The sequence below is a fragment of the Triturus cristatus genome, chromosome 9 (genome assembly GCF_964204655.1).
Source record: "Triturus cristatus chromosome 9, aTriCri1.1, whole genome shotgun sequence".
Lineage (NCBI taxonomy): Eukaryota > Metazoa > Chordata > Amphibia > Caudata > Salamandridae > Triturus > Triturus cristatus.
Genome location: NC_140592.1, coordinates 41,857,205 through 41,877,272, shown reverse-complemented (window position 1 = coordinate 41,877,272; position 20,068 = coordinate 41,857,205). Strand labels below are relative to the sequence as shown.

The window sequence follows — 20,068 nt, the reverse complement described above, 5'->3', positions numbered from 1 at the left end:
ATGGGCCTGCTTGTGGATGCCTGCTGACATAACCTGAGAGAGACACCTGTCTGTTCTCCATTTTTCCAAAGGGGTGCGACATGCATATTCCCCTTGGGGCCTAGGAGATCTAACAAGGTGTGCCCCCCCTTAAGTGGGAGGATCAGTACATATTGTCTTGGCCATGTTGGGGCAATTAACCTCCTTTTGCAGGATTCTCACTTTAGCGATTATTCTGGGAATTAGAGGAAGAGAAAGGAAAGGTGTATGCAAATATTTTTTACCATACCATCAAATGTGCATTACCCTATAAAACCCATGATGAATCGCTGCCACGAACTAAGCGAATATTACGAATTTAAAGGGATGCCTCCGGCTTGTCAAATAACTGGTAGACTCCCACTTGCATACAGATATGGGAAGAAAGACTGGCACACCCTATCTCTGGTCCTATACAATTTGCAGAGGACCGTTTTAAATACCTTGGCATTATGTTGACCTTGAGGCCAATTGAGAGACATGGAACTTTAATATCGCTCCTGTGATATCCTGTGATATAACGCTGCTGAAGAGACACGAAAACATGGACGAATTTACCCCTCTCTAGGAGGCAGGCGGATTGTGTTATGTAAAATAATTGTATTGCTGCGTTACCTTTATGTTTTGCAAAACGATCCCTTTGTCCTTCTGATGATTTGTTTTCAGATGTACAGACCCTGGTCACAGATACACATGGGGAGGGGGAATGCCTATAGTCTCCTCCTCTAAATGCACTAGCACTGCATTTGAAGGGGGACTGGGTCTAAAGGATGTATCCCTTTACTATTGGGTTCGCATATGCTTATCATAGGAGACTGTTCGGCGATAGGAATGATCCAGTGCTGACATTGGAACTCGACTCTCTGGAACGACACAGTATCCTAAAGTTACTATATGGAAAATCTCACCTTTCTATCACACACAACCCGGCTTCCTCTGGTGTGTTGGTATGAGGTGTTAAGGCTTACTAAATGGCTGACTGAGCTGACTAACCAGACCCCCTCGGCGCACAGATCACAGCTGCCTCATTTGTCTCAATTGTCTTCAAACACTGTGATCTTATTGGGATCTCTAACTTAGTAGCTGTGTAGGAAAGGAGCGAGATATAACCATATGAACACCTTGCTGCAGACTTTAGCCTACATAAATCCCAATTCTTTAAATATTTCAACTTCGCCATGCGCTAACAGCATACAGCAACAAACTTACTGAGGTCCCTGACTTCACCCCCTAGAGGCAAAAGGGATGCTTGAGCCTCCAAAACCGAAAGTTGTCTTCCTAGGTTGTGTAGATCCCTCTGGTCATTGGACCAAATAGGCAAGCTGGAGGCAGCATGGGAACAGGAACTGGATGATGAAGATTGGCAGGAAGCAAGATTGGGATCAAGAACATTGGCTATGCCGTCAAAGCTTAGGGCAATCCAATGTAACTACCTGCACAGGGTGTATTACAGCCCAGATAGGATAAAGAAGATGGGGAAGGCTAAAAGCCCTGAGTGTACATACTGCGGTTCCTTCGGGTTATGTCTTATCATGTGATCTGAGACTGCCCAAGAACTCAGACATACTGGCATCTGATCTATAATTCCTTAGTGGACATCATCCACACTGCTAGAACCCCAGACCGGCCATACTGGGTCTAATGGAGGAGTGTGCATCCTCTAGGTCGCAGCGACCCTGACAGAAGGAGGCTTTGTAGTAGAAAAACATGATGTAGCACTCCACTGGGGACAAGTGGACTCACCACTACCTCCCAGCGAGAGAATGGCTAATTGGTACGAACTGCTGTGCTGCCGCAGAACCGACTATATCTAAACATAGGGGCGGTGAGAAGAAACATCAGAGAATTTGGGGCCCATGAGCTTCACATAATGACTCATGGTATTATTAGTGAACTATTTTGCAAGTTTTTGTATAAGAAAACAAAGATGTGCGTACCGACCAGGTGGCTTTGCTCTCGGTTTACTGTCTCATGGTTTGTATGTATGGTTACAAACTCAATAAAGTATAATATAAAAAAATCATTGCCTCACAAGCCTGTTTGTGGATGCCTGCTGGCATACAATTGGCATTTTTTGTTCTTTTGATTCCCCCAAGTATTGAACGTTTTTTCGAATGATTTCTGGTTCATTTCCCACTCAAGGAAGTTCTGTGATGTTCTACTGGGTAACCTGCCTGATCCATTTCTCTTCCTGGAAGATTCTCTGCATTTATGAAAATGTGATGTTTCATGGCCCACCTTCAGAGTTCTTGCACTTGTTGATATAAATTATTGTTGTGCTGTTGTCCACCTTGAACAACACTGATGAGTGGACAATTTGTGGTATGAATAACTGTAGAGCTCTCATGACCACTTTAAACTCTAATACATTTACATGCAAGGTCTTGTCCTGCACTTACCATAGACCCTTTGCTGATAGTTCTTAAAGGTGGGCTCTGTATCCTTCCATTGATGTAGCCGTGGTTACTATGCAATATCCTCGATGTGGAAAAATAGTGAACAGACTTACTCCAATATTCTTTAGTGAGTCCCCCATGGTAGTGCAGCTTTCATTATGTCTGTGATCTTTATTTGATCGTGGAGCGAGCTAGTTATCTGCTTATATGGCTTATTGATTTTTTCCTGTATCGGGTGTATTTTCAATCAGCAGAATGGAATTTGGCATATGCAGGATAACATCGTTACTAGGAGACACTTGAGTAGACATACTTTGACGAGTTTGTTTCTTCAATAAGCTTGCTAATGCTGTGAGAGCTGTTTGTCTTTCCTGAGACGGTTGCACTTTAGTGATTATTGGATGTAATCCGGCCCCTAGGAACTGAATTTTCGTTTTCTGTTGCATAGATGACTTGTCTTCATTTATTGTGAGCCATGAAAAGCTCGGCACAAGCTTTGGTTGATAGTTTAGTAGACTGTACCGACCAACCAGTTGTCCAGGTATTGGTATATCTGATGACCTATTTTTCAAAGGTGGGCTGCGAGTAGTGCCATGCATTTGATAAATATTCTGGGAACTGATTTGAGCCCAAAAGGAAGCACTCTTAATTCAAAGTGGCAAGCAACAACTTCAAATCTGAGAATAATTGATGTTTGGGATGTATAGTTTATGGGAGTGTGTATCCTTTAGGTCTGGTGAGGCCATGTATTCGTTCTTCATAAGAAACTGCAGTACTTCCTGTAGGATTACCATTCCAAATGACTATTTTCACAAGACAAAGTTCAGTTGTGTAAGGTCCACAACTGGCTTCCAGTCTCTTGATGTTTTGTTTCTAATGAGAAAAAATCTGGACTATAAACCTATATTTGATGATGTTTTGGGACTGGTTCCATTGCTTCTGTTCTGTAGAATTTCAACCATCTCTGCCTTCAGCAAGCGTAGATGTTTGTCTTTGGCTCTGGGTGGGAAGAATGGTTGACGGAGGAGGCTGATGGAATTCTAACATGTATCCATACTGAATCAAATCTAAAACCTGCCTGCCCAGGGTCATTTTTCCCACTCTTTGTAAAAGGTTGAGCATTTCCCACCTTAGACGTTTGAACTGGGATATGTAGGGGGTGCAGTAGTAAGGAAAGGTATTACATGGTTTCTAGACAAACTGTGGGACACTTGTTCTGCAAAATTTTGTCTGCCTTTGAGTACTTATACTTTTTGTCCAGTTTTGGTACAACTGCTCCAACAGACGCTGGTGTCTGCATCAGTTTTATGCCCTCAGACAAGGTCTATACTAGGAATTGCCTTGGCCGCTCTTGTAGGTGGTTCTCTGAAATTATATAGAAAGTAGTCTGTTTTGTTGGTTGTCACCAGGAGGTTAGATCGCTTAGATGCCCTTTCCATTAGGGTATGTAACATAGAGAAGTCATCTGGCATAGAGATTTTATTTTACCTGCCCTGGGCTGTAGGCATCACCATAAAGGTCTTCACACTCCCAGTGATCTTCAGCCTCCATATCCAATCATTTGAATGGCGGCACTGGAGGTTTTTACTGGGGTAAGTATACTCTGGATGTATATCTGATGGTCGGTGTGTTTTTTTTCCTTTTCTGAATCCCTCGTCGAGGTTGAAAGTGATGGGTTTAACGTCAGCTACTTCAGTGCAAACTTTGACAGTGTGAAAGTTGCCAACAGGGTCGATGGAGACTTCATCGGTAGAGTAGCTTTCAGTGTAAGTGTGGTGACCGACCACGTTCAGGAGACAGCAATGATGGCCTCTCAAGTTTGTATAGGGCTTTTTTTTTGCGTATTTTCTCCTCAAGCTTTCTAGGAAGAAGATGTTGTGTTTTCATGTGTGGATTTTTTCCTCTCGGAATTAGGGCCTAATTACGAGTTTGACGGTCGATTGGACCTCCAAACACGTGATGGAGGTGCGTTGGTGGTCGGGAACCGCTGCACCAGTGGTCCAACCTCCATATTACGAGCTTGGCAGTCGGACTGTGATGGGACTGCCACAACCGCCAGAGATCTGCAATCCATGGTGGTGGCGCGGTGGTGTGAATCTGCAATATGCTTGGTAGTGCTGCTGCAGCACCGCCAAGCCTATTACGAGTTTCCTCACTGCAACACTATCCATAGCAGTGAGCCCGCCATGGAAAGGGTGGTGGTGAGGAAACTCCGTGCCTCTGTGCAGGGGGGGGGGGGGGTGCATGCTGGAGGCGTATGTTGTGCATTTTGGTCAGTGCAGGAACAAGCTTTTTCGCTCCCATTGCGGTGCCTTTTTGAAAGACACTGCCTTGGGAACATCAAAGACCGCTTGCCAGACCACGAGGAAACTCATAATCTGGCAGGCGGCTAGCGGCCCTGTTTGGTTGTGTGGGAGCAGGGCGGTGGCATGGCAACCTGCTCCCAGACCGCCAAACTCGTAATTGGGCCCTCCGTTTTTCCTACATGGGGTTAGTTATAATGTCTTTATGTATTTTCATGGCTTAAAACTTGAGCCTGATGCATCCCCTGAACCACCATAGCCTTTTGTAGCCACCTTAAAACTCTTCCCTCACGATCACTGAGGGTTTTGGTTGAGACTTTTGTGTATGGTCAGAGTAAATGAAATACATGCATTTTTCATAGGGGTTATCTGAGAACACCCACATTTTCCCATAAGTGGCACATACCTTAAACTGACTCTTTTTTAATATGATTTTTCCATTTTCAAAATCAGTCAGGTTGTCTTTTCCAGAGGTGATGGAATATCTCGACATACGACATAAGGATACGTTATTAGTAGAATTTTTCATTAAAAAGCTGAATTTATCTATCAGAACAAAGACTAAAGCAATAGTTTGTAATGAATTCTTGGACCCCTGTAGGTATTTGTCCATGTGTCCCATCTGGCACATTTTTGATGAGGTGGACGTCTAATTTTAAAGACCGGATTGTTTTCTCAGGATATAATTACTGCATCGAATAACTATTTAAATGCAGCTGATAAAAAGTTATTTTAAATATGCCTTGCTCTTCGGTGATGTATTGGCATATTCTTTAAACATGGCGGGGCCAAGAATTCAGATCAAACATTTCTTTCTTCATTATTAACAAGTTTAAAAGTTTAACAGTAATCCTCAAATATATTGACAAATGATTTTGTCATAATCATATTACCAGTAATCCATAGAGCTTTGACAGCTGGCTTCAAGGTTGGCTTATTTATTAATTTAGAGAGTTTTATAAAGCGCGAACCTAACCCATGGGCATCGGAGCGCTGCTTAAGAACTTTAAAAGCAAACAACATAATATATATCATCTGTTATCCTAAAACTAACAATGTATTACCAATTCATCTGCCATCTAATATCACTGCTAAAGTATTCTCAGTTCATTTCTCCAGGCCAACAATTTGCACACTATCATGAGATATGTAAGCTGTTCCTCCGGCAACAAGGGAGCAGCGAAGTTAATGGCATTGGTGGGAAAATATCAACAATGCAGAGGACCTGACATTTTATTTACTTGGACATTGAGCACTTGTGTAACAAAACTGACACATTGTTCCCAAATATTTGAAATCTCTTAGTTACTTGGTGGAGTAAATAATATTTATATATGCCCACCAACGCAGCTCACATTTGAGTACTATATTTTGGTAAGGCATGTTATCTTATGTTATGATATGATGTGGTACCTTAGTTATTGAGCTTTCAAATACCCCGGACGATTGCTAGCTCTGTGATGGGACGCTATTCCAAGTGAGGCAGAGTATAGTTACGTTGAAGGTGGTAGTTGCGTACTTTGGGGGTTTGCCGTCAGAAAGACTCTGTGAACGTATTTGGTAAATAAACAAAGAGTAGCACTTATGGTGCAGGTTGGACATTCCTTGGACCCAGTGCTGTCACAATGGATAGATGTAATATTGATTGATCAATCCCGTGGACTTTATATCACACAAAGCTGAAAGTTATTTGGTATTGAGGACTTGCTTTCAACTTTAGAATGGCAAGATGTAGATATCACTTGTAAATTCTAGATGGGTAATTGCTAAATAGGGTGCCCCATCTTCAGAGCATGGTGAAATTTCATGGCATAATTTGTTTTGCAAAGGCGAACTGGAAGCGTTTTCCCGACTTCGGGTGTTGTTGTAGATAAAGCTTAGTTTCCTTATGCGCTATAACCATGATATTTGTCATTAGATAAATGAGCAGCATGTTAATCGGCCTTTACAGTGGAAGGATCTCCAGACGTACTGGAGTCACTGAAGTATTTACAGAAGGTTTGTAAGGCACCTTGTGCGCTTCAGAAGGGCATTATATGTACGAGCCGTGAGCATTGTGGATATCCAGGTACTCAGAGTCTGGACGTACCCTCTGCTGGCAACCACCATAGAACATTTGCATTTAATTACATGCATCTTCTATTTACCCACAGTACTGTGATATTCCCTTGCACAATTTAATCAGTTTGACTTATAAGTTGGAGAACTGAAGGAAGAGGTTACTCTTCCATAATGTTCTCTCACCAGAAGCAGAGTAACTTGTTTGTGTGTTCTTGTTCCAGGTTGGGTAGGAGAACTGGATGAATACTCCCTGCATGGTGGCTGCCTGGTCACTCAAGGTGTCAAGTGGATTGCAAACAACTGGATCAATGTGGACCCAAACAGGCTGCGCCAGATTCGTTTCCAACAAGAGATGGCGCTCTATGGCAAAGAGGATACTGACTCCCAGTCAGACTGGACCGTAGACAAATCCTACAAAGACGTGCACTTGGATCTATAGTCATCAGAGGTTGAACTTCATCGAAGGTGGCACTTTGAGCATAGTGAGCAGTCACCACCCGTTCGCTTAATGCACGCTTGGTACCCTTTACACCGACCATGATTGTAAGAAGTCTTGTAGCTTCGCAGCACAGGAGCTCATGGTAGGTGAGATACATGAGTCCCAAAAGGACTCGTTGACTGTTTCAAGTGTCTCCAGCCTGCTGAGTGCCACTTTCCAGAAGCATCAGTGTTTGTGTTCAACATGTGTTTTGTTAAGATTTTCAAGGTGTTTTTGGAATTCTTAGCTGCGTTTAATCAGCTGTTGACTCTACATGCTCACAGATTGCTCAGCACAGGTTGGCACTCGTACGCTCCTTGTGTCATCGCACTAGTGACTGCCTCATTGTACGATTATGCCATCAGTGGGGAAACATAATCCTGACCCAAAGACTACTTTCATACAGCAGCACCATAGAGATTAAGAAGGGACAGAGACAAGCAAATAAGCGGCATAACTCCAGAGAAGCCCTTCTTTTTGATTTTCACAAACTGACTTTTAATGGGTGGTGCTCGAAGAAGTAGGCTCAACCTCTTTGGCTCATTCCGTTAGTCCTAGTACTTGAGAAACTGTTTACGACTTCACAACCATATCACTGTAGTGCTCCGCAGATATTAAATGTTTACACATCCCCATTGGTTCACCCCCAAAGTGCATCAGTGCACTTTTGTATTTGTAATTTCTAGACACCTATGCAGAGCAAAGTGTGGTTGTTTGTTTATTGAAAGCTGCCATTTCCACATTTTCTGAACAGTTTCACAGCCTCCCTTGTTTATGGCAGTTCTGTCATTCGTACAGGCGAATAAGGCTTCCTATGCAGGCGAATAAGGCTTCCTATGCATCAGGTTGAGGCTATTAAAGTTCACCACACAAAGAGATGATGTTTAACCCCTTCCATTCAGTCTAGAGTCTTAGGGTTGACATTTGTGTACTTTTGAGAAGAACTCCTGGATGTTTAGAACAAGATGCAGCCTCAATGCTCTAGTGATGTGAACTCCACACAAGCAAATGTTTAACCAGAGTGAGATGGCCCTAGTTGACCCCTGGTGTAACATAGTGTTACGCGCTCAGAGATGTGCCTGCCCTGATAGTAGTCTGCCATTTCTAATGGACGAGACTTTAGGGTTTGACTCTCAATGTTGGTTTGATATACGGAGGATACATTGCATGTTTTTATTTGTGGCTTCAATCGGCACCAGTGGGCAGGTTGCTTTGTGGAATGTGCATTAGGAATGATTATGCTGACTAATATACTCGCTCACATGCTCTCCTTCCTAATGGCGTGTCAGCTGGATCCACATATGGAGGCTCTACCAGCACCTCCTACTTACGCTGTGGCTCAGGGATCAACACTCTTGCCACAGCGGTTTGATATTTCAGTGAAGCTTAGACATGACACTTAAACTGTTAGTAGTATTTTCCAATGTGCAAGCAGCAGATGAGAAGAGCTGGTTGAGTGTGGTGCAAACACAGCTCAGATCAGTTGAATCCAAACACAGATTGGAAATGAGTGTTACTGTGAGGAGACTCATTGGCAGGTCTTTTCCCCATTCATGGAGCAAAGAGTTCCCATGACTGACACTTCCATCCGCGACAGATAATAGAATAGTAAATATGGAATTGATGTCACCCAGCAACACCTTGACTGGGCTCCTCGGAAATGTTAATTTCACCAATAAAAGAACCAAAACAAGTGTACCACAACAGCTTATACAAAGGTCTCAATTATAAGTTATATAGAGGGAAGCCAAAAATGTAGAACTCTGCCGCCTGACCCCTTGTAAAAACAGAGAGGAAACCAGGTCACCTTTCCTAGGTTATATTGGTTACCACAGCCAGCCAGAATTCAACCTATAGGCGTGATTGTTCTGTCAAATTCTCATCCCAAATTCCCACTGTGCTTGAAAATAAAATCTACTGTTTTGTGCTCTCCACACAGCGTGATCCACAACCAACGTGGCAATATTACTCCTCCTCAGAGCCCTAGCTATTGACAGGTCATTATACTCCCTTTATCCCAGCAGCTAAAGAAAGCTGTGCACATTATACTGAGGCCACAACAGCTCCTCTACACTTACACAACGTGCAAAACCCTCTGGGGCTTTCTCTGAGTCAGGCTCTTGACCAACACCTTGGCACTCGCAGAGACACTTGGCTTTTGTGCCAAATAAATGTAACATTAAACACATTTGTGCAGCACATTTCATGACAGCCATGCTGCTGATCTCTGTTCATGCAGTTGGGGCCTCCAGGCTGATTCCCAGGTGCACTTCAATTCCCCAAGACTCTGGTCCTGTGTTTGCTCTTCCATCAGAGAAGCTTTCCCAGAGCAGAAGGGTGGTCAGAACTGTTCATTCAGTTGGACTATTAATAGAAAATAAAAGTCAATAGATATCAGGCTTTTTTGCTCAAGACACAGCAGTTTCCACATATCAAGAACTGAATGTTGGCAAATGTAATGAATGAAAGCAATATTTTATCAATGATCATGTGGCCCACCCAAGAAATAAGATCATCTCTCCTCGTGCACGCAGCGTCTCACGCTTTGCACAGACGTACGGTCCTGAATAGAAGGAACCATACTGACCCTAACAGCGCCTCTGCAACCAGCTGCTTTACAGCTATCTTTTGTGGTACTGTCATCAGGGGTACTCTGGTCTAATGGTTGCTACCCAGGTGAGAGAATCAGGTGGCTGGCTCTTCGAGCACACTTTCGCATCATTTTTAGCCTTTCTCCAGTTACCAGTCAGACTTGAGGTGCCTCAAGTCCAAAGAACTATGTACATTTCTTAATATGAAGATAAGACATTCCAGACTCGCTTCTCACTCGCAGAAGATCTCTGTGCAGCAGAAACCCCAGGAAACATTTTTCAGTACTAAAGGCAAAAGCTCAGTTTTGGGTTGTTCCACACAGGTGATTCAGAAACTCAAGCTGGGGAGCCAGTGGAGATGGTGCTGTGCTGTGAATTCCCAACGTCAGCTACTATATTACATTGTTCTCTTTCTTAAGGCTTTTTCCGTGATCCACTGACTAAGGAGACAGGCAGCCAGGCGCTACCCAGGCCGACAAAAGGAGCTCAAACACATTTAATGGGCAAAGGAGGAAGCCACATAGACCAAGAATACAAGGTGGCAGCCCTAGAGCTGCTGTAGAGACAAAGGTGATATTTAAAGTGTTGAGTCTATACCAGGCTTTTCCCTACACGGCCCATCCATACAAAGACCAACTGATCCCTAGCTCAGTTTGCTGGGAAAGGGATGAGACCGAACAACAACATGGTTAGTATCTCTTAACAGGGAAGCTTCAAGAGGAGCCGACTCCTACATTCTTAGTGACTTTGTAGGGATGGCTTAAGAGGTTACTGTAGATGTTCATGTATCTTTGGCCTAGGTGCTGTAATGGTTCATATATCAAAGGCGTTCAGTACATATGGACTTGCTGAGGTTGTCTTTCATGTGATGCCAGATACGAGTAATCACATTTCAACTGATAGAAGCTTCATGGGAAAGTGGGCTATTGGGAGCCGGAGTCGGGATCTGTGCTCTTCTCATCAGGCAACAAATTGCAAATAATTATTAACCTGCTCTGGAAAGTAAACAAAACCAATAAGCAGTTCAAGTTGCAGGGCGTTCAGCTGTCCAGTAAGACGATATGGTGTGGCTTACTTGTGAATGAAGGAGGATTTTGTAAGTTCCCTGGAATTTGTACCTATAGGTATTTAAAACGGCAAAGTTTTAGCTCCGCATGAAATTATTTTCAAAACTTTGCGAAGATTGCAAAATTTTAACAAAAATGTGCAAACAAATCCATTAAAAATAGGATTTGCAACAAAAAAAATCAGCAAAAACCCCTTCTAGTCCGAGAATTGTCTTTCCCAAAACTTTTTTTCGAAAGCTTTTTTCGCATAGGCACACAAAGTGTTGCAAGCTTTGTGAAATGTGTAGTTTTTAACCTTCACAAACCTTTGTAGGTTAGGTAAAATACAAATTTTGCCCACTCCCATCTATATGCAGGAAGTATCCCTAAAACCAGTTTTAACTTTGGAAAATGTTTTGATAGGTTTCTGCTAGAAGTAGGGATTCTGGAAGAGAGCTCAAAGTAGAAATCCTCATACCAGGAAAACAAATGAAAGATAATTGATATAATGATCTTAAAGGGAAGTAACATCCTAATATGTGGCAATAGCAGATGGGCCAGCATGGTCTGAGTAATAGGAAACAACCACAAGAAACTAAAAATGTATGCAAGTCTGTAAATTAATCTCAGGGCTGAAGTACTTTTCTGAAAGGTTCCTGTTTACTGTTTGGACAGACACCTTTGTGCAATACTAGAAAAAATATATTTACAAAGAAAATATTTGTTTTTGTAAATTATAGAGATTACATAACTGTGTCTAGAGCTTGTATGTATTTATTGAATAGCTTTTTGAGCCACTTTAAAAGGAGACAACATTAAAAGCATATCGGAGTGTTTCCAGGGAGAGGCAAACTGACAGAGCTACCTGGATTCACTGCAGACTGCTTGGCGGTACAAAGGATGTTGTTTAAAGATTTCACAAAGAGTATTCATGTTTATGTACACGGATACTTAAAGGCATACTCGCTGTCTTGTAGTAAAGTTCATTTGTGTTTAGGATTCTGTTTGTAACTGTTATGTCCGTAGATGTATACACACCAAAGAAATGTAGATTTGTGATGAATACATCTGTAAAAACTCGGAGGCAATATTTTATCACATGACTTATGAAAAACTATTTAGACTTTCCTTGATTGACTTGTTCTTATCAAGCAGCTTAAAATACATGGTGTATGTGACATTTTCAACCTACATGTTAGTGCTTGGGTAAACGGGGCTCGAGCACCAGACAGTAGTGGCGGCTGCTTAATTGTAGAAGGTGAGCCACGGGCACACATACTCTTTTCCACCCATCCACAAGCATACACTGGCCCATATACTCACACCCATTCATTCACAAGTGCACACACAAGTTCACACCTACCCATTCACAAACATGCACAAACACACAGACACCTAGTCACAAGAATACACGCGCAAATACAAATACGTATACACATGCATCCAAACATTCAATGTAGTACACTCACCTGGAGGGCCTTGGTGGAAATGCAGGACCTGTCTGTGGTGGGAGGGAGATGCTCGATGGCCCAGGAGGGAGCTGGAGGCTTCCGGCAGCCGTAGGCAGCACAACCAGGAAGATCCCTCTGGCTCCTCTCATTGCCTAACCTTGTCAAGCATCAGCTCATAAGAGGATGACCTTTCCTACCTTATCACGGGGTGGGGAGACTTGCTGAACCCACGCCACTCTGTGACGAGTTGAAAAAGGGTGGTGTGTGAGACTCCACTGATTGACAGTCAGCCCAGGGCACTATGGGACTGACTTTGTCAGTGATGCTCCCCCCCAAAACATCAGGAGGAGGATCCTCACAAACCTTCGGTGTGATGATGTCACTGCCTCAGGGTTGAGATCCTTGACTCGACAAACCGTGGATGCCTGGCTGTCTGACCCTGACATGATGAGTGTTTGTCAGGCTAACCTTTACTCAGCCTCACAGGTACTCATGCACTGGAAAGGAGGGTGGAGATCTGACGTCCTTGCCTACAGGCCACCACAGCCAGAGAGGATGTTCATTTGCTGTTTGATTAGTTGTGTTATCTCAACTGTTGTATATCAGATGAATGATAGTTTCATATTCATAATGAAAACATTCTTTATCTGTGTCAAATGTGTGTATCATCTTTGGGCCCTACTGGACCCTTCTGTGATAATTCCAAGGGTCATGAATCTGCTTTGTTTGCTCAATTTCTTTACTGTATTTTTTTGTAATGAAGAGCATCTGACTGACAGAAAATCTTAGAACCCACATTATGTTGTGTTATTTAAATATATGTACTTTATTTTTGACATAAAACATCTTGTTTGTTTACCATTTTAGCTATTTATTGCTATTGCTTATATATCGATTACAGTGCATGTACTGTAAAAACCGAGTAAACAATTATTTTATTGAAGGAGATGTAATTGCCTATTCTGCCACCCTAGAAGGGTTGCATTATGGTCCAGTAGTGTTCTACCTGCAACATGCACCTTTAAGCCCAAGCCCTATAGCACATTGTGGGCTCTTCCCTCTACTTTGTACACAAATCCATTATAAAGACGCATATTTAAAATGCATTTTATGAATCAGCTCATTGATGTCCTCCTTTGGGAGTAGGTGTGTCACACGGCCTTTATAGAAAAATGACAAAACTCCAGTCATATAAAAAGCAATATTTTTTTGTTTATTTTGGTCAGATAAATTGGGATCGTCTGACCCTATTGTCTCCTGTCCTTTCTGCAAACTTTTCTATACTTTAGTCTCTATGTAGGATCTAGTTACCCCTGGCTGTAAATTCAGTTTTCATGGTGGGATGACATGGAGTCCTCTTGCCCATCTTGGGAGCTTCACTGACTTCATAAACATAGAATATCTTCATCTCTGTGTGGGATCCAAGGCCCGAAGAAGCAGAGATATTTTGTATTTTTGAATTGATTGAAGATTCTGTTATGTACTGACGTTACAGATAAATAACTTTCCATTTTACTAAAGTGAAAGCCTAGGGGTGTGTTTTTTTCCTACTGCTGGCAACATTTCCAAAATCGAGGTAATAAGACAGAATCAAGAGATATGTAATACTCGTACATTCTAGAATAGAGGTGTGATACCAGAGCTCTGAAGAGAATTTGTTAGTGTGCTGGTCTGCAATTAACTGATCTCTTTTCTGCTCCTTGGTCATCATGCATTTAAATTGCATACAACTCCAATGAGACTCAAAAGGCGTGTGTTGTCAGCCTGGTTTCAATCTAGATGAACAAAAAGTAGGGCCCGAAAAAGCATAGTGTGTGTGGTGCTTTATTGAGGTGCACCCCATTGTCGCCATGAAGGAGGTCAAGCCAGGCAATTCCCCCCCCAATCCTATCAGAGACCATGTACGTCCCTCTTGTGACAGCATACGAATTGGAAAGTCTAGGTCTGCATCATCAAAAAGTGGCAAGAAGTTGCCTTATCGGAAAGGACAGTGACTTACAGATCCATGGGATTGCTGTGCTGTCCAGGTCAAGGCAATATTGACTTCTAAGACCACCTCACCAGCAGGACAACACACAAGCAGTTCAGTAGTCCAACTGTTGAGATGTTCTCTTTAATCTGTTTCAATTACTTTCAAATGCATGAGGCCTGTTATTATTAAATGGTGAAATGAAGGTTGAAAAGGCACATCTGACTGTTTACCGCCTCCGAACCCATGTGTGTCAGGTCCAGTAAGGAACGAGACTTCTGCGGGGTTCTCCTCCCGTGTGCCTGTGGGGAAACCTTTGGAATATACAGTGGGACCCGGTCCCTTTGTACATTGTGGCCACACAATGCATGCACATATTGTCATTTCCTCATTGCTCTTTCTGTTATTTAAGTGTTTACATTCACGTTTGCATTGATTGCACTGAGTAATTATTTATTCATATTTATGGTTTCATATTTATCATTTGAATGTTCACAGAAACACAGTTGATTCTCATAATAAAAGATTTTAAAAGTGATTTTGATTTCTGGGATGATTTAAAGTGGGTAGGATCGGAAGTCTGTAATGTGGGTCACTTCTGTTGAACATGTCTGCGGATGTATGTACTTGTGTGTTGAGACGTATGTATTCTGCAGGGCAAGTGAGGAACCAGTGTCCTGCTGCTCACACCAGAGGGGGTAGGATGGACTCAAGATGGTGCATAAGAAGCGGGTGAGGTGGAGAGAAGGGCGGCTTTCTCTTAGTGACAAGAGGTGGGGCTCTCCAAGGCACACAGAGGGGGGAGGATGGACTCAAGATGGTGCATAAGAAGCGGGTGAGGTGGAGAGAAGGGCGGCTTTCTCTTAGTGACAAGAGGTGGAGGCCACTCCAAGGCACACAGATAGGGTAGGAAGGACCCAAGAGTGTGCATAAGAATCAGGTGAGGTGGAGAGAAGGGCTTTCTCTTAGTGAAAAGAGGTGGGGCCACACCAAGGCACACAGAGGGGGGAGGAAGGACTCAAGATGGTGCATAAGAAGTGGGCGAGGTGGAGAGAAGGGCGGCTTTCTCTTAGTGACAAGAGGTGGGGCTCTCCAAGGCACACAGAGGGGGTAGGAAGGAATCAAGATTGTGCATAAGAAACAGGCAAGGTGGAGAGAAGGGCAGCTTTCTCTTAGTGACAAGAGGTGGAGGCCACTCCAAGGCACACAGATAGGGTAGGAAGGACCCAAGATTGTGCATAAGAATCAGGTGAGGTAGAGAGAAGGGCTTTCTCTTAGTAACAAGAGGTGGGCCTCTCCAAGGCACACAGAGGGGGTTGGGAGGACTGAAGATGGTGCATAAGAAGCAGGTGAGATTGAGAGAAGGGCGGCTTTCTCTTAGTGACAAGAGGTGGAGGCCACTCCAAGGCACACAGATAGGGTAGGAAGGACCCAAGATTGTGCATAAGAATCAGGTGAGGTGGAGAGAAGGGCTTTCTCTTAGTAACAAGAGGGGGGGTTCTCCAAGGCACACAGATGGGTTGGGAGGACTCAAGATTGTGCATAAGAAGCAGGTGAGGTTGAGAGAAGGGCGGCTTTCTCTTAGTAACAAGGAGTGGGGCTCTCCAAGGCACACAGAGGGGAGAGGAAGGACTCAAGATTGTGCATAAGAAGAAGGTGAGGTGGAGAGAAGGGCGGCTTTCCCCTAGTGACAAGAGGTGGGGCTCTCCAAGGCACACACAGGGTGTTGGGAGGACTCAAGATTGTGCATAAGAAGCAGGTGAGGTGGAGAGAAGGGCGGCTTTCTCTTAGTGACAAGAGGTGGGGCTCTCCAAGGCACACAGAGGGGGATGAGAGGACTCAAGATGGTGCATAAGAAGCAGGTGAGGTGGAGAGAAGGACTTTCTCTTAGTAACAAGGGGTGGGGCTCTCCAAGGCACACAGAGGGGAGAGGAAGGACTCAAGATTGTGCATAAGAAGCAGGTGAGGTGGAGAGAAGGGCGGCTTTCTCTTAGTGACAAGAGGTGGAGGCCACTCCGAGGCACACAGAGGGGGTTGGGAGGACTCATGATTGTGCATAAGAAGCAGGTGAGGTGGAGAGAAGGGTGGCTTTCTCTTAGTGATAAGAGGTGAGCCTCTCCAAGGCACACAGAGGGGGTTGGGAGGACTGAAGATGGTGCATAAGAAGCAAGTGAGGTTGAGAGAAGGACGGCTTTCTCTTAGTGATAAGAGGTGAGGCTCTCCAAGGCACACAGAGGGGGTTGGGAGGACTCAAGATAGTGCATAAGAAGCAGGTGAGGTGGAGAGAAGGGCGGCTTCCTCTTAGTAACAAGAGGTGGAGGCCACTCCGAGGCACACAGAGGGGGTTGGGAGGACTCATGATTGTGCATAAGAAGCAGGTGAGGTGGAGAGAAGGGCGGCTTCCTCTTAGTGACAAGAGGTGGGGCTATCCAAAGCACACAGAGGGGGTTGGGAGGACTCATGATTGTGCATAAGAAGCAGGTGAGGTGGAGAGAAGGGCGGCTTCCTCTTAGTGACAAGAGGTGGGGCTCTCCAAGGCACACAGAGGGGGGAGGAAGGACTCAACATGGTGTATAAGAAGCAGGTGAGGTGGAGAGAACGGCGGCTTCCTCTTAGTGACAAGAGGTGGGGCTATCCAAGGCACACAGAGGGGGTTGGGAGGACTCAAGATTGTGCATAAGAAGCAGGTGAGGTTGAGAGAAGGGCGGCTTTCTCTTAGTGACAAGAGGTGGGGCTCTCCAAGGCACACAGAGGGGGAGGAAGGACTCAAGATTGTGCATAAGAAGCAGGTGAGGTGGAGAGAAGGGCTTTCTCTTAGTGACAAGAGGTGGGGTTCTCCAAGGCACACAGACGTGGTAGGAAGGACTCAAGATTGTGCATAAGAAGCAGGTGAGGTGGAGAGAAGGGCGGCTTCCTCTTAGTAACAAGAGGTGGGGCTCTCCAAGGCACACAGAGGGGGTAGGAAGGACTCAAGATGGTGCATAAGAAGCAGGTGAGGTGGAGAGAAGGGCTTTCTCTTAGTGACAAGAGGTGGGGCTCTCCAAGGCACACAGAGGGGGGGAGGAAGGACTCAAGATGGTGCATAAGAATCGGGCGAGGTGGAGAGAAGGGCGGCTTTCTCTTAGTAACAAGAGGTGGGGCTCTCCAAGGCACACAGAGGGGGTTAGGAGGACTCAAGATTGTGCATAAGAAGCAGATGAGGTTGAGAGAGGGGCATCTTTCTCTTAGTGACAAGAGGTGGAGACCCTCGCGTCACCGGTGTAAGGCAACATTCACCTGTGATTTGGGGGTGAACAAGCAGCAGCAGTGACAGAAGGGAGCAGCCTAAATATCTACTGGCGTCTCTCTGTGAAATGAAGAAACCTGTAAAGGAAGGCATTTTTGTTAAAAACATTATAATTTGTTTTTATTTAAAGTATTGAATTCATGCAGTATTCGAACTCTGTGGTGTTACCTGTTTCTATTACTGAGTGCAAATAGACTCGTTTTTCAATCTCGGAAGGAGGAAGGGCAGTGGTGGCCCAGAAGGGATTCACATCACTAATCAGTAGCTTATATACAGATCGCTTGAGCTAATCTGCTGGCATTGGAAACCATGACTTGCAGACCGGTAGAGTACTCCTGTTTTATTTCAGGAATGATAACTCCGCCACAATATATTACTGGGATTGGAATTTGGGACCTGCAGGTTTTGAATCATTCTGTGGCACACAACATCAGCTTTCTGAGCTTTTATTTAGATTTTATATTTTTACCACTAGGGGTGGGCAGAACTCATGGAATTCCTCTCCGCGAAATTCCGTGGATTTACATAAAAACTCAGCGAGACTCCTTATAGTTCCGCTAACGGGCGGAAATATGCATGCCACGCTGGTTGTGCTGCGATTTAACTCCAGTACCGCATTGCTTGCTGAAAAATCACGGTTAACGGCACCTCGCTGTGCGCAAGAGAATGTGGCCATTCGAATTGCTTTTGCGGACGCTCAAGTAGAAAATCTACTGGGAATGCAAGCAACCCTCTGATCGCGACCGTGCCCTTTCGTGACCGCCTAGGTTAAAAAGTCTCTCCGAAAACCGGACTACAGAACACCAAATCTCTCTTGCACTCGCCAACTTGCATTTCTGGAGCCTTGAGGGAGAAAAAATTCCACCACGTGGCGACTGGCAGAATTTGGTCAGAACTCCTCATTACAAGGGTAACACAGAGTCCCTGCAATTCCGCAGGCGGAGTGACATTTTCTACTCGGGACTAGTTACCACAGGGCACACAAAGATCTCTGCAGCATGTACTCAACTTTGTGAGTAATCGTACTTGCTTACCTTCAGCTATTTTTAAAAAACGACATACAGGGCTCCAGGATTTTTTTAATCCTGTTTTATACAGCGGGTTAATATACACACTCTGGAACAGAGAAAATAGAACACATCTGTATATCACATTTAATGTTAGCTAAACTTATGTGAAGAATAGCAAGTCTTGTTTTAACTCGGCTCAATAGAATTTATATGGACAGGGCCTACTCTGATGAAAAAAAAGTGCAGCAACCCAAAGTTTTTCTTAGGAGCCCACCGCCAATGCTGACAAACGCTGGAGTTGCAAATATAAATTACTTATTCCACCACATACCTCTTTCTGCCAGCATCCTACAAGTCCTTTCTCTTTATCTTACTTTGCAAGTTCTATTTATCCCTGCCTTTTCCTTCCATCTCTCTTTTGCTATCTTTATCTTCCGCTGCCTTTCACCCTTGTTCCTTCTTTCTCTTGCTCTGGTCCAGTCTGGTGATGAAAAATAAGTCTTGGGCCTCAAAAGTAGGAGCTGATGCCACCACCTGCAAACACTAGCTTAGAATTTGACCTGAGACTACATATATCTCTGTAGCAGGTGTGTTGAGCCCCTGATATACCTTACCAAGTAACTCAGAACAGAGGTGATTTCCTAGAGCTCACTAGGTGTCACTACTGAGATACCTCAACCTACAACAAATCAGGCCAAGGTGCTTTGTGAGCTCTGGATATGTTTTAGCACTACTGTTGTAGTACACGATACAAGTCAGTATAGAGGTGATTTGCAAAAGCATTGTTTGTCTCTGAAAATCGCTTTCTGTGCTATCCAGATACCAATAACAACAGAGTTGGACCAGAAGCAGCACTGCAGCAACGCGCCCAACAACCAATGAGCAGCCATCTTCAAGATTCCCACCACATGCCATGACAAATCTTGGCCAATCATTGCTGCCAAACCACAGCACCACCATAGGGGGCACCCCAGGGAGCATAGCTGCTTCCCATTCGGAGGCGATCCACCCCAGCCAATCAGAAGCCCTATTTACATTCTACCCCTTGGATATCCTACTGCAGGGACTTCTTCAGCAATTGAAGGGCAAAGAAAAGGCCACCACATATTTGCGCCTGTTTGGGGCTAGAATGACCTAGGAGCAGAACCCTTGCATCGAACGTAAGACATTAGCAAAACGTGCCTTTCTCAAACTGCACCCTTCCACACACCCACATTCACACATAGACCACGTAAACACAGACATCTTTCCCATACATAAACAGAAACCTCATCCACATATTACTCATCAGCAAACTCACATGACCCAAAGCTCAGATCATCAATCCATGCTTCCTAATCCTCACTTTGTAATCCTCATCGCTAATGACAACTACGACCATCACGGTTCAGAACGCAGATGCACTATTCATCCCTGAAACGTGGTTCACACCCACATCCACTCACACCTAGAAATGCTC

At 44.2% G+C, this 20,068-nt stretch overlaps 1 protein-coding gene across 1 annotated transcript in view; it reads left to right on the top strand.

The window, feature by feature from the left end:
- Positions 1-14,851, top strand: part of P4HTM (prolyl 4-hydroxylase, transmembrane) — a 212,253-nt gene extending 197,402 nt beyond the window's left edge. Inside the window, exon 9 of the mRNA XM_085624351.1 lies at positions 7,000-14,851. Coding sequence (XP_085480477.1) covers positions 7,000-7,217 — 218 coding nt within the window. The 3' untranslated portion in view covers positions 7,218-14,851. The remainder of the gene's footprint in view (positions 1-6,999) is intronic.
- The last annotated feature ends 5,217 nt before the right edge of the window (positions 14,852-20,068 follow it).